This window comes from Galeopterus variegatus, unplaced genomic scaffold, assembly GCF_000696425.1.
Source record: "Galeopterus variegatus unplaced genomic scaffold, G_variegatus-3.0.2 Scaffold1751, whole genome shotgun sequence".
Classification (NCBI taxonomy): domain Eukaryota; kingdom Metazoa; phylum Chordata; class Mammalia; order Dermoptera; family Cynocephalidae; genus Galeopterus; species Galeopterus variegatus.
The window spans coordinates 83,384-97,780 of NW_007727862.1; the positions used below are offsets into that span (position 1 = coordinate 83,384).

General features: G+C 57.3%; 1 protein-coding gene across 1 annotated transcript in view; it reads right to left on the reverse strand.

The window, feature by feature from the left end:
- KCNH4 (potassium voltage-gated channel, subfamily H (eag-related), member 4) overlaps positions 1-14,343 on the reverse strand; it is an 18,178-nt gene extending 3,835 nt beyond the window's left edge. The window contains exons 1-14 of the mRNA XM_008578733.1: positions 14,268-14,343; positions 12,195-12,428; positions 11,731-11,877; positions 11,476-11,603; positions 10,383-10,626; positions 9,881-10,038; positions 7,050-7,257; positions 5,432-5,626; positions 4,906-5,105; positions 2,946-3,195; positions 2,120-2,364; positions 1,466-1,504; positions 919-1,271; positions 543-649 (exon numbers count right to left, since the gene is read on the reverse strand). Coding sequence (XP_008576955.1) covers positions 543-649; positions 919-1,271; positions 1,466-1,504; positions 2,120-2,364; positions 2,946-3,195; positions 4,906-5,105; positions 5,432-5,626; positions 7,050-7,257; positions 9,881-10,038; positions 10,383-10,626; positions 11,476-11,603; positions 11,731-11,877; positions 12,195-12,428; positions 14,268-14,343 — 2,584 coding nt within the window. The remainder of the gene's footprint in view (positions 1-542; positions 650-918; positions 1,272-1,465; positions 1,505-2,119; positions 2,365-2,945; positions 3,196-4,905; positions 5,106-5,431; positions 5,627-7,049; positions 7,258-9,880; positions 10,039-10,382; positions 10,627-11,475; positions 11,604-11,730; positions 11,878-12,194; positions 12,429-14,267) is intronic.
- Between the last annotated feature and the right edge of the window lie 54 nt (positions 14,344-14,397).

Genomic DNA, 14,397 nt, shown 5'->3' on the forward strand with positions numbered 1-14,397 from the left:
CTCCCCCCACCCCCACCTGTGCTCGGCATGGAGCCTCTCCTTTGGTATCTGAACACAACATCCCTCTAAGTTTCATGCCTTTATGACTTTCAGCAACTGTCCTGCTCCACCCTTCAAAATCCTACCCAACCAAAGGAGCTGGTTAGCTCAGTCAGTTAGAGCTGGTGCTGAGAACACCAAGGTCCAGGGTTTGATCCCTGAACCCGCAAGCTGCCAAAACAAACAAGCAAAATCCTACCCACCCTTTAAGAAGCAATTTAAGTGTCCCCTTCCCTAGGAGAGTTACAGGCATGCTCCTCTCCTACTACAAAGTCCTGTCCTTGCCTCATTTATGGTATTTAGCACCCAGTTCTGGAACCGTTTATCTGTGGTATACGGGTATCTCCCTGGGTAGACTGGGAGCTCACAGAGAGCATGGGCCAGGTCCGGATTATCTGTGTTTTCCCAGCACAGCACCTGGCATGTGGTAGGCCCTACTACATATGGGATGGAGGGATGACGGATGGACAGACTGTAAGGTGAAGTCCATTGCTGGCCCTTACCTGGAGTGGGGGCCTGCAAGCGGGGCCTTGAGGGCTCAGGCCTCCTGCTGAACCGGAAGGCAGAGGCCTCGGCCATGCTGCCAGAGTCCTCGATGCCATCCACTATCCTGGGGATGGGGCAGTGCTCGTCAGCACCATGGGAGGGCATAAATGTCAGGGCAGATCAGGCAGTGGGTGGATGGGGGCAGCAGTGCCAGGAACATGGGAGAAGCAGCGGTCAAAGCGGGATGGGGTTGCAAGCTGTGGTGGGAAGGATGGGGTAGGCAATGGGGCAGAGACAGGAACGAGCACCATTTGGAACACTGGGAATAGAGTCCAGAGTAGGTTCTGGAAGCCAACTGGGCTATGGGGAAGGCATGGGAGGCTGGCGTCTCACCGGGGGCTGAGGTCCGGAGGTCCAAAGGTTCCCAGTGGGGGAATGAGAAGCTGGGGGGGCTTCCAGGCAGCAGAGCACCTGGGGGGGCCATGAGGGGAGGGGCTGTGGCCCTGGCCAGCCCGGGCAGGGGAAAGGGTTGGGGATAGGGAAGGAGAGGAGACAAGGGCTGAGAATGGGGGCAGCTCCTCGCCCAAAAGGCTGACCAGGGAGCCCCGAGGCCGTGCTGGGCTGAGGTTGGGCAGCAGAAGGGGCCGGCGTGGCCTGGGACCACCCCCAGGCTCCGCGCCACCCTCGGCCTCCGTGATGGATGGCAGAGTCTTTTCTGAGGAGGAGCCAAGGCTTTCAGAGCGGGGCTGTGGGCAGAGGGGCTAGGTGATGTCGCAGGACAGTGACCAACAGGCCCCTTCATTAAGTAACAGCTTTCACCAGTGGATGCCGCTCCCCGTCCCCTCTCCCTTCTCCCTGCAGCAGAGGAGCCGAGGAAAGGTGTCCCCGCTCCGACCCCTCCCCAGGGCAACCTCAACCCCACCCAGGAAAGGGGTGTTACCTGGGAGAGGCGAGGGGATCGGGAAAAGCGATTGAGAACCTGTGGGGACAGAGGGGGGTTCAAGCTGACTCTCACCTCCCCGCTTCCCTGGTGCAGCCCCTCCTAGTCCCACCCAACAGTGTTATGGCGTTGAGAACGTGGGGCTTTTGTGGAATTGAGTTGGAGACCACCAACTCTGACTCAGAGGAATCCTGAGCAGCAAAGGGAGACTGAAAAGCAGCAAAAAACAAAGGCCTAGGGTGTAAAGTACAGACCTGGCCCAGAGCCTGCAGGAAAGAGGGCTCAGGAAACATTTGGTTAATGGGACGAGGAAGCCCCAGAGGATGACGCTCAGTCCAGAGAGGGACTCGAAGGAGGAGCACATGACAGGGTTTTTTTCCAAAGTGAAGGTCCTTTGAAGGAGTCTGGAGTGAGGCTGAGGGGTGGGTCAGTAGACTTGGAAGTAGAGATGGTGAGAGATGGTCCATGGGGTCGGGTGATGGCCAGTGAAGCAGTGTCAGTGGGGTTGTAAGGGGCAATGGAGAAGGGCACCTGGGGCTGACAGATGACGTTCTCAGGGTGCAGGGAGATGCATGAGGCTTTCTGGGGCTGAGAGAGGTCTGCTCTGAAGGAAGGGACCTTGGTGGGGGTGGGGGCCATAGATGGCCTACATACATTGGTGTCAGAGCCCTGGCGCAGGTTGAAGGTGAGGTCCCGGGGCAGGCCAGCCCGGAAGGCAGCCCCGTACTCAGGATAGAGCCTCAGAACCTCAGCCAGCCCTCGGCTGCTCAGCTGCTGCAGGCCACAGTAGGTCAGTGCTTTCACGTCCACGCTGGTCTTCAGCACACAGCTGGGGCCTGCCCCTGACCCAAGCTCCTGGCCCAGCTCAGGGATGTCTGCCCCAATCAGGTCCCCCTTCCCTGTGGGTAAGGGATGGGGACAGTAAGCTGGGGCAGAGGGACCAAAAGGACATCAGTAGGAGGTCATCAATGGGTTTGAGGAATGGTCAGTGTGTTTGACGGATGGTTGAAAGTGGATCAGGCAATGGGATTGGTGGAAATATCAATGGAGTGGGGGAAAGGTGAGTGGAGAATGACTGGTGAGGTTGGGAAACAGTCAACAGGGGATGTCAGTAGGGCTGCAGTCAATGGAATCGGATGATCAATGAAGAATGGCCAGAGGGGTCAGTTAAAGGGTAAAGGTCAATGGAGTTTAGGGTCAATGGAGATGGGAAATGGTACAATGGGAAAGGATCAATTGATTTGAGGGACAATCATTGGGGAAGGGTTGACGGGTTGAGGAATAGCCAAGAGGATTAAAGGAGAATCAGAGGGGAATGGTCAAAAGGGATGGTAGTAGGGTGAAGGGACCAAGAAAGAGGGCTCCTTAGCAGGAATTCAAGGTATCCATTAGGGGTCTCCCATTCCTTAGACTCGCGGCCATTCCCAAGGCCTCTGGGGAAGGCTCCAGGGTAGGTAGTATGAGGTGATGGAGTCCTCACCCAGGATGGCCAGCACCGTGTTGTCTCGGAGAACCTCAAGTGAGCCAGTACAGATGTAGTAGTGCGCCTGCAAGGCGTCTCCACGGCGCAAGAGATACTCCCCCGGAGCGCAAAACGAGGTCTTGATGTGCAGGGAGAGGGCACGCAGGCAGCCCCTGCTCGCTGCTCCAAACAGTGGCAGCTGCAGGATCTCCCGATTCAGGTGCATAGCAATGTCAGCTCTCAGCTCGTCTGGGAAGTCACGCAGTAACTGCACAAGGGGCACAGGGCATTCTGGCCATCCCCTCGCAGCTACTACTTGAGTCTACAAATGTGCCAAGCTGCTTCCAAGGAGAGAGCTGCACCTTTCCCTTTGCTTTGAAGTGACCCATTCCAAACCTTCAGGAAGACGGCTGTGTGTCTAACCTTGATTTTGCTTGCTATGTCGACCACCCAACCCAATTTCTGGGGCAGGGACCAGGCTTTCTCCCATCTGGTCTTGGCCCATGGCTACACACAACTGGTCACTCACGCATATCCTGGTTACTCATCCCATACGTTCAAGAACATCCCTCGCGGGTCAGCCCTCAACCAGGACTCAGGAGACTAGGAGTCAGCTCTGCTCCTAAATCCCTGTGGACCTTGAGCAATCCATTTCCTCTCTCTAGGCCTCAGTATCCCCATCTGTAAAATGCAGGGTTATACTAGAGCTTGAACATTACCAACAACCTCCTAGGGCCAAGTTTAATGTTCGCATTTCCATCCTCATAGTATGGAGCCCCTTGGCCACTCTGGGTTGTTGACCTCTCCCTCTTGTTCCCCCATGGGCTCCTGTAAGGGACTCCCTCCCAGTTCTTCTCCCACCCGCTGCATCTGCCCCTTCCTCATTTTCCGCCCAGGCTCTTCTTCCTCGGCCTACCTCCTCTACTCTCTTCTCACTTTCCACACTTGCCCCGCATCATGGCAACCAGACCCACGACTTCCCCGCTACTTGTTAGAGCCCCCAGCCCTAACGCCTTGGCCAGGCCTGTATTTCCAACTATCCACTGGGCAAGCTCCACCTGGATCTCCCACAGGCACCACATCCTCCTCATGGCCCAGCCCTGGACTCTGACTTCATCCTCAGGCCCCATCGTCCCCGTCTAGTGCTTCCATCGCACCCCTCTGCCCAAGCCAGGAACCTGGGGGTCACTCTGAGCTCCTCTCCTGCAACCAGCTGGAGATCACCAAGTCCTATGGCCCCCACCCTCAGAAATACCTCACCGATCCATTCCTTCCTAGATTCTCATGCCACCCCCTGGCCTGAGCATTTCGCAGGATAAAAATCTAAATTCAAGGCCATCCATGGTAAGGGCCTGCCCGCCTCCCCAGCCCGGTCTCCGGCTCTGCCCGCTCTCTGCCTCCCTCACAGCCTCTGCACATCCCGCTCCCTAAGGCTCACCCAGCTACTTTCAGTTCCCTGAACTCACTCACTCTGCTCTTCTGTGCCAACACTTCCGGGCCTGTGTTTCTACTGCTCTTTCTGCTTGGAACGGCCTTCCTGCAGCAGGCCCATTTCCTTCTTGTCCTCCACCGTGCCCCCTCTTCTGCGCCAGCTTCCTTGACTCCTCTGGGCCCTACTGCACCAGCATCCCTCCTTTACAGACCTATTTACTGCCTAATCCTTTGCTTACCTGTCTGCCTCCCTCAGCTTTCTGGGGTCTCCCTGAAGGCAAGGGCTGAGCGCAATCATCTCTAAGCTCCCTGTGTCCAGCACCCAGGCTAGCCCAGTGCAGGTGCTCGGGAAATATTGGCTGAAGGGAGAATGGCATTAGCAGAGGCCTGGGCTCCCTTTCAGCTCCCAAGTTCAAGTGCTAAGGAAAAGGGGTCTGGATTTGGGTGGGTGAGCGCCCTCGTGTGCGCCTGAGTGGGCCCCCTTTGCCTCCATTCCAAACGTGCAGAGGCGGCGACCCCCTCCCCGCTGCACGCCCCCGCGCACTACCTGGGTGGCGTCTATGCCGCTGTTGACCGCCCACGTGGTCTGGAAGTACTCGAGCACGCGCTGCTTGAGCGGCCGCGGCAGGCGGTGCACGCGGATGAAGTCCTGGAGGTCCTTCAGGCGGCGGTGGTAGAGCGAGCGGCGCGAGTACATGCGCTGGATGATGGCCGTCACGTTCCCGAACACCACGGCGTGCATCAGCGCTGCAGCCGCGGCAGCGCACAGCCCGTCAGAGCGGCCACCCCTGCGGCCGCCGCCCCGGCTCCCAAGCCCACCCTGTCCTTGCGCGCCTACTTAGTGCCAGGCCCTAGCTTGGGGGCGGGGACCAGGGGCTGGTCCACAGAGAAGGGTCAGACCCGATGCTCCTCCCACGTCCCCCCATTAGGTCAGGACGCCTGCTGGTGACCTCCCCCAGGGCCAGCGCGCAGTGGGCGCTGGGTGAATGCACGACTGTCCCTCTCGGGTGTGTCTCCCCACGCGCACGCTGGGCTCCGCAGGCTCCCCCCGGGCGGGACGGGCCTGGCCTCACCGCCGATGAGCATGGTGCAGATGGAGAAGATCTTCTCGGCGTCGGTGTTGGCGCACACGTTGCCGAAGCCCACGCTGGTGAGGCTGCTCAGCGTGAAGTAGAGCGCAGCGATGTAGGCGCTGCGCCGCGACGGGCCGCCCGCTGAGCCGTTGACGTAGGGCACCTCCAGTCGCTTGCCCAGCTCGTGCAACCAGCCTGCGGGGCGGAAGCGGGGAGGACTGGCGAGAGCCCTGGCTGCGCACCAGCTTTCCCTGAATCGCATGCTGTTGACCTTGGGCAATCATTTACAGAGGCGAGGGGCGGTGTGCACGGGTTGGCACAGCAAATTTGACGCGCAGCCTGTCCCTGCACCTCCCCACGGTGGATTGGTTACAGCGCCAGTCCAAGGCCACCAACTAACTCCCTACACTGCTGACTGTTCAGGGGCCCCTTCAACTTCCTAATATTTTTTATTGTGCGCCTTCTGTGCACACAGTTCTGGAACTTGACCTAGCCAGACCCTCTCCCTGCTCTGGTGGAACTTACAGTTTGGAGGGGAAAGAGACACGAAATAAATCATTACAGGTGGGTAGCGAGTTACTAAACAGGAAATAAAGGATATGTTAGGAATCCTGAGAGGACAGGGAGAGCCAACCCAGTTGACAGTTGCAGGGGGGTGGCTCCTGGAGGGCTCCTTTAGGACAGAGCATTTTGGTTCAGACTGAAAGGCAAGAAAAGTCACCTAGGTGAAGAAGAGAGGGGAGGTAAAAGAGGGCGGATTCCAGAGAGGAAAAACTCTTTCAAGGCCCAAAGTGAAAAAGCAGTGTGTCCTGGCTCCTGGCAGGGTGGCTGCAGTGCAAGGGGCATGGGAGAAAAGGAAGGCAGGTGGAGACTGAGAGAGTGCAGGGCTACCCAGGGTGTGCACTCAGTGTGGCCTTCATTTCGAAGGCACTGGGGAGCCACTGAAAGAGTCCAGGCAGGGGTTGGCAGGTCAGCATTGATTCTTGGAAGACCAATTTGTGTGCAGTGAGGAGGGTGGTTGGGAGGGGATGAGAAGGGGGCAGCGAGATCTGTAGGAGGCTATTGCAGAAGCCTAGGCCAGAGAGGGAGGGGCAGAGGAGATAGAAGAGGCCACATTCAAGGATATCGAAGAGCTGGTACGATGTGGAAGGCTAGGTGTGGGGGGGAAGGACAGGGAGATGTCAGGGACAATGCCCAGGGTCTGATGTGCTTTCCAGGAGGACAGTGAGGGCCTGAGGCTGTCTCTGGCCAGTGGCCATTAAGCCTAGAGAAGGAGGGATTGATGGGGGCAGAGAGGGGACAGGCCAAGCTCTTTCTGGGGCTTTGCATGTGGTGCTACCTGTGCCTGAAACACACCCCTCCACCATCAGAGTGTTTCCCACACTGTCTTTTGATTGTCTACCACTGGGCTTGCTCCCTGCTAGGCTGTGAGATCCCTCCAAAGGCACAGCCCTTGTCTTCAAATCAATATTCTCACGCCCGATCCAAGAGGAGCTCAGTGCCTGTTTGTTGGATGACTGGAGGAATGTGGGATGGTGGGTGTGGGTACCGGAGGCATCAGCTTGGGGACAGGACTGGTGGACAGGTGGTCAGTGAAAGTCTGGGGTTGGTGGCTCACCAATGTCCCAGAGCAGCGGGTCATTGGCCTCCATCTCCCGGCGCCCGATGACATACCAGATGCAGGCCATCCAGTGGGCGAGGAGCGCAAAGACAGACATGAGCAGCGTGAGCACCACAGCGCTGCACTGCGAGTACCGCTCCAGCTTCTGCAGGAGCCGCAGCAGGCGCAGCAGCCGCACTGTCTTCAGCAGGTGCACCAGCGAGGTCTGAGGGCGGGTGCAGGGGGGCTGTCAGCAGGCACACCTCAGGGCCCTCACACCCCCCAGGTCCTCTCCCAGGGCCTCCCCACCAGACATCCTGGAGCCAGGGGAGGCTGGAATGGAAACCTTTCCCTGCTGTCCTAAGAAAGTCGCCAGGAAATGTCATGGGGAGAGAATGATAATAAAACTAATAGTGGCAAACACTCAGTAGGTACTTCCTATATGTGCCAGGCACTGTGTTAGGCATTTGTAATCCTCATAAAACATAGTTTATGCCTTTAGTCCAATTACCATCATCGTTCCCAATTTGCAGATGAATAAGGTTTAGAGAGTCTCGTGACTTGCTCAAGGCCACAGACCAATGAAATGATGAAGCTGGAACTCAAGTCTGGGCTGGCTGACACCAAAGTCCATTTTGTGCTACACAGCCTCTTAGCACTGTGGAACTGTGAAGGAGCCAGTCTTGGCCAGAGGCAGGGGATACATGGAATGATCTCCGCAGGGCTCCTGCTCAAAGCCCCAGAGTCATAGGCACAATCAGCTGTGGACTAGAGCTCGTTGTTAACGATGACAGCAATTGTGATGGGAGCAGCTCCTGGAGATATTGAGAAGCATGGCAGAGGGGGAACAAGCAAGAGGCAGGAGGACTGGGGAAGGTTTAGGGACCCTTTCCCTATGGATCAGCTGTAGACGGGAGAGTCATGCGGAAGAGTTAAAGAGGAGAGCAGGAGCTCAGGGAGTCTGGGCTGCACCAGGGGTGGATGGTGCTAATGGCACCTAGTAAGGGCCCTGTAAACATTTGCTAATATTACCATGGCTACTGTTTTCATTGTGATTATTAATACTTCAATTAGCCCTTCCAGTCTTGGAGATGAGGAGCAGGTGGAGGCTCCAGGAGCATCTCCTCTAGCCCTGGCCCTACACTGCTCCTGAACTACTTCAAGCCTTTTTCTCTAATTTCAAGTGAAGGAGCGGGAGAGGAGGTGGCCCCAATTCCCCACATGGACCTATCCTGCCTGCCCCAGAGCCCCAGAACCCCTGGCTCCAAACTTGAGTCCTTCAGGGCTTCCCCCAGTCACCTGCCCCTGGGCCCCACTCCCTTGGATTAGAATATTCCAGGCCTGGCCCCTTCGAGTTCACAGCTCTGCCAGTGCTTACTCATCCTTTATCTTTGCTCTGCCTCCCTCCAGTCCCCAGTCCCCAGTCTTGCTCCTCATCTCCCCTGAAGCCGGACCAGGCCCTGGTTACCCGAGAAGCAGGGTGATATGTTGGAAAGAACACTAGCCTAGGAGCCTGGAAACCTGTTTCTAACCTCCTGTCTGCCAGTGCTAGTGGTGTGACCTTCAGCGACTCACTTAACCTTTCTGAGCCTCTGCATCTACCTCTGAAAAAGAAGAGAGTCTGCCCTGAGGGTTACTGTGAGGCTTCCTTGGTGATGGATGTGAAAGTATGTAGTGAGCTGTAAAAGCACTCCCAAAGCTGCCAGTGGAGGGGATTGCCTGAAAGGAGGGGCAGGGTCTCTCTGCACCTCTCCCTCCTCGGGCAGACGTACACAAATGCACATGCGTGGGAGTGTGCACGCACATGTGCACTGCCAGGAGAAGAGGCCCGCAGCCCGTTGGCGGCTAGTTAAATCTGGCTGCGTGTAGGTGGTTTCCTGCTATAGCTGAGTGCGGCAGGGAGAGCGCACAAGGAAACTGCTCTCCACCTTCCCACCCAGCAGCCGAGGGGCTTTGGGGGCACAGGGTGGGACTGCCTTATCCTGAACTTGAGAAGACCTACTATCTGGGGCTGGGCCCACAGCTGAGCACTCAGGGCACCTCCAGGCAGTCCTCAGAGAGCTGGGAGGACACAGGTCCTGGCGTTCATTCTCTGCCCCTGAATGCAGCCCACAGCCTCTATCTCCAAGTCTTGATTTACTGTGCTCCCCGCAAAAGCTCTCCCTTCTCAGCTCCTGGCAGCTGAATCCTACTCACCATTTAAGGTCTGGCTGTACTCCCACCCCCCTCAGAAACCCTTCCCAGACCACTCCAGCCTCTGCTCAACTGGGGCGCTTTTGCCTCCCAGGCGCTGGCCAGACTTCAGATCATTTTTACACATGCTCATGTTCCAGCCTGGAACCCCAAGGTCAGCCCAGCCGCCATGCAGCAGTACCTGGGTCCCATCTTCCACTCCTGTTCACCTCTTCTGTCCCTGATATCCCCTCCAGTATTCCTGCCCCATCACTAGATTAGCTGCTTGAAGACCGTTTTGTCCCTTTTCCCCACAGTGACCATGCTCCACACAGTGCTTTGCAGACAGCTAAATGCTCATCAGTTGTTTGTTAAATAAAAATGTGAAAAGTACCACTCACTTGGCATCATACCAACACCGCTTTTGTAGCCATAGTTAGCTTTTCATTTGTCTCAGCTTCCCTCAAAGATTGTGAGCTGAGCTCCGCGGGAGCACAGACCCTCTCAGATCCTTCCCAGCACCTAGCACAGGGCTCTGCCCGCAGCAGGTGCTTGATAAATATTTGTAGGTGGGTTCATGAGAAGGACTGCATCTGAGTTTGGGCTCAGCACCCTAACAGGAGATGCTGTGCTGAAGTTGGGAGGCTAGGCTGCATGGAGGGATGGGGGCCACTCACCACAGTGATGTTGAAGACATAAAGCAGATCAAAGGGCAGAGCAGCAATAAGGTCGATGAAGAACCAGGTGGCCAGGTAATGGAGGCCAATGGAACGAGGGGCAGAGATCACCTGGCCAGATTGGGACACGTAGGTGGTGCGGAAGTTCAGGATGATATCTGGGGGTGTGAGAGGCTGTTACTAAGGGGCCTTGGCCTGGAAACACCAAGGAATTAGCCAAGGAACTGAGCAAGCGGGTAAAAAGCCTTAGAGACTCAGAATGGAGGAGGAGGCAGGAACGGAGAAGATAGATTGGGCTTCTGGATGGTCATCAGGGAGGAGAGGTCACAGGCTGAAGGCCACAGGGGTCAGAGGCCAGGGCACATGGGTCATTTGGGACTTAAAGATCCAGAAAGGAATGGGCTCTGTATGCCTGGATCCTGCAGGCCCAGGATGTAGTGAGGCTTGGCTGAGTGGGTCACCCCAACCCACCCCCAAGGGTAAGTGGGGCAGAGGGTCTGACCCAGGATGAAGAGCATCTCCACAGCGATGTCACTGACAAGGGTGTGTCGGGAAGTGATGGGGGTGTCATCATCGCCAGAGAAGCAGACGTTGTAGGGAACGGTAACCGCAACGTAGAAGGTGGCGAGGAGGATGAGACCGTCCCAGACGGCCTTGGGGACGCTGTAGTGGAGGAGGAGGCAGCGGGAACCCCCCACGGAGGCCACCTTGTACTCAGGCACTGATGGCTTTGGCTCGAACACGTTCTAAGGGGAGAGGGGTGGCAGTTGGGGACACTTGGGGGAAAGAGGAGCCAAGGCTGCGGGGAAGGAGAGGCAGGGGATGGGTAAAGGGGGAAGGTGGGCACTTCAAGGGCAACCATGATAGGAGATAGAAGGTGCAGGAGAGGGGTTCAGAGGCTGGCCCCTGATATTTCCTTCCTCTTGCCAACCTACTGCCCAGGCCCTCTATTGAACCAATCATGTTTTGTGGGGGGCACTTATAAGGCTTGTCCCTCACCCTGCTTGAGAAGGAGATTATGACAATTCAGGTGCATGCCCTAGCTTGAGGGATCACTGACTTCTTCCTCAAGTTCCTTCTGGGTTCTGGGGGTTCAGTGGGGGATGGGACTGTCCGGGGGAAGGTGAGGCTGGCTCAGCCCACCCCATTCCCTGCAGCCCCAACAGACTACACAGAGGGTTGGGGACTCGATCTGCCAGCTTTGTCAGGGTCCTAGGAGGTGATATACGGGGCTAGATGCCAGGTCCTCAATGGGACTTTCTCTCTGGGACCACAGCAGTCTGTGCTTTCACTGCCATGATACAGCCGTATTACCCAGGGGTAGCTGATATAATTTCTGCTAGAGCCCTGCCCTTGCAACATCATCAGAGCATAGTATTGTCAAACCCAGGGAAACTAGGGAGATGGGGATGGAAGGAGTCGTGGGGGGTCGGGGGATGCAGCAGAGAGTAGTACATGGGAAATGGGTGGACAGAGGAACAAACCAATGGAGGGAGGCCAGACAGACAGGGAAACAGGGAGACAGTAGCGGGGCAGTGGGGCTCAGACTCAAGGCTGACGGACTCGGGAGATGTTGGGATGGGAATGGGACTCACATTATTGGTCTTCATGCCTCTCTGGCCCCGGCGGCCAAAGTGGCCGGTCAGCCGGCGTAGGACAGTTCGGCTCTGCCTTCTTGCGGACCGAAGTTTTGAGCTGGCTCCTCTCCTGTTAAGGGAGTTTTCTGTTGGGAAGAATGGTGCAGAGCTAAGGTGGGGCACATCCCATGAGGCTGGGTAGGGAGAGGTCTTGTGTGACCTTGGGCAAGGACTTCTGACCGTTCATGTCTCCCGACCCAGGCTAACTATTACCATGATTACTGTCCCCATGGCCTCCTGGGGGGCCAAGTCCTGGGCCTCCACTCTGAGTGATGTCCTTGAAGGAAAAGAGGAAGAGCACCACCTCCCCCGTCTCATTTTTGATGGGCATCATGTCCAGGAGGCACCAAAAGGCTGAGCCTGCGGGTGTGGAGAGAGAAAGGGAGAAGCATCATGAGCGGCCGCATGCGCACCTTCCTCTTTGATCCCCCTCGGCTGTTGGACACAGTCACATTTGGCAAAGGTTTAGAGCTGGAAGGAACCCCAGAGACTCTGTCAGCCGTCTCCTTCACCTCCCGGATGGGGGAACCAAGGCCCAGAGAGGGTCAGGGATGCCCTCAACCACTTGGTCACCTGGTGGAAATATGGGATGAGCATCCAGGCTTCTGCTGTGCCCAGGGGACTTTGGGTAAGGCCCAGGGTCTGGCCAGGGCTGCAGGGTGTATCAGGCCCCTCACCGTCCTTGCGGTAGAAGCAGATTTCAGCCCGGTGCTCTTGGTGGCCCTCCAGGGCTTTGTGCAGCCGCTGCAGGGCTGGCTCGCTGGTCTCTGGGCCATAAAGGAAATGGCAGCTACAGGTTTTCTGCATGACCTCTGTGCGGCCGTAGCCCGTGAGCTCACAGAAGCCGTCTGAGCAGTAGACCACAGGAAAGCCCCGTGGGCCCTGTGTGTTGGCCAGCAGGAAGTTGCTGTCTGTGGGAAGAAGAGGTCAAGGTCAGGTCAGGGTCAGGTCAAGGCCAGGAACGGAGCTAGCTTCCAGGTGGGCTTCCTATAGTCAGAAGTCACAGAGCCAGAAGCTTCCCAGCCTTCCACTTGGTTCCTGATCCCCCCTTAGGGATACCCTGAAATGAGAATATGAAGAAATAGAGCAAAGAGACAAGGACTCAAGGGTGGCCTAGAACTGAGACAGGGACTACAGGGGTGTTGGAGAAGGAACCCCGAGAGGTCATGCGATTCATCCTCCTGCGTTCAAGCTGGTGAGCTATTACAGTAGAAGACAACATAGCACAGTAACAGCATGGGCACCAGCCTCCTTCCTCTGTCACTTACTGACAGTGTGACCTTAGGCAAGTTAATTACCTCTTCCGTGCCTCAGCTTCCTTATCTGCAAAGCAGGGCAGAATATACCTTCCTCACGTGGTTATTGTGAGAGTTACATGAGTTAACCTGGCATGTAGTAAGTGCTAACTCTGTGAAGGTGAAGTGAATCCTCTCATTCACTCAGCTTTCAAAGCACATCCGCAACCACCGTACTGCTGTCGCCCTCTTCTAGAGTGAGCAGGGCAAAGATTCTGGTGCTATCACACCCATTTGATTGATAGGAAACCAAAAGGCAGAGATTGTCCAAATTCACAGATCTCCTGAGTGTGGGGGAAGATGGTGATGAGCAGTATCCTTATTCCCTGCCTTCCAGGAAAGGTCCATTTTCTTAGCGTTCCTTTAGCTATTTTCAGAGGGTCTGTCCCCAGTATTCAAAGTCTGCCAGGAGAGGCCGTTGAGGGCGTAGCTCCAGCAATCCCCAGCAGCAGAACCTGAGCTGGCTCCCTACAGCTCCAATGGGTGGGGCGCCGCAGGGGGGCTCCTGGGGCCATCCAGGGACAGACTTTCAGCTGAGGGATGGGACTTGAGAAACAAGTCCTTGGGCAATAGGAGGGGTGACTGTCTGGGGTCGGGGCAGCTAATGGGGACACTGAGGGTGCCTGGGAGGCACTGGGCCCTGGGCGCAGCCTCTCTCTTCCATCCCAGAGCCCGTTTCCCCGGTGATGGGCGCTATGGAAACAAGGGAGATGGGGCGGAGGGAGGGAGGCGGGTAGGGCTCCGGGCGGCTCAGTTTCCGCCTTCGGGAACCGCTCCTCCACCCTCCAGATCCAGGCCATGGTTCCCGAGGGGGGCAGGGAGACATCTCTCGGCTCCAGAGTAGGAAGAGGGAATGGCGGGAGAAGAGGAGGGGAAGGAGTGGCGCGGCTGTCCAAGGTGCTGAACCTGGAACCCAAGCTGGGTGGGCGAGCAGGGAGTTCCCTGTCACACGTGTCGCTCTCCCCCTCCTGCCTCACCCACTTTACATGTAGACGCCCTACGATTTGGGGGAGCGTGGCTTTAACCCAAGATAGGTCCTGCCGGTGTCTGGCCTTTTCTCCTTTTTTCTGGAGGAAGAGGGGGCTGGAGTCATCTGGGAGTGGAGCCCAGAACGCCCGGCCACTTCATCCCCCTCCGTGTCCCTGATGGCCCCGTACACGCCCCCAGCACAGCGCTGCCCGGCAGTGGGCGGCTCCAAGGCCCCTCCTCCGTTTTGCCGCACAAAGAGCCTCTCCCGCCTGGAGTCACACCCCCCAACCCTGCTCCCGCGCTCTTGGCCCCTCTCTCTCCTCCCCTCGCAGGGAGCTCCGTCCTGTTCCTTTACCGCAGTCTCGGCAGCTCCTTGGCCCTCAACTCCAGTCTCTCTCCTCTCCCCATGTCTAGGAGACCCGAGCCGACCCCGAGGAGACTTGGTCCCCAGCTCGAGCCCCTGACCCCAGCCTCCGCCCCACTCACGCGTGCCGTCAAAACGGGTGGCGATGGTGTCCAGAAAGGTGTTTTGCGGGGCCAGCAACCCCTTCATGACCGGCATGGCCCCGGGGCTCGGGTTCGGGGCGCGGCGCTGGGGAGCGTTCAGCGAGGCCGG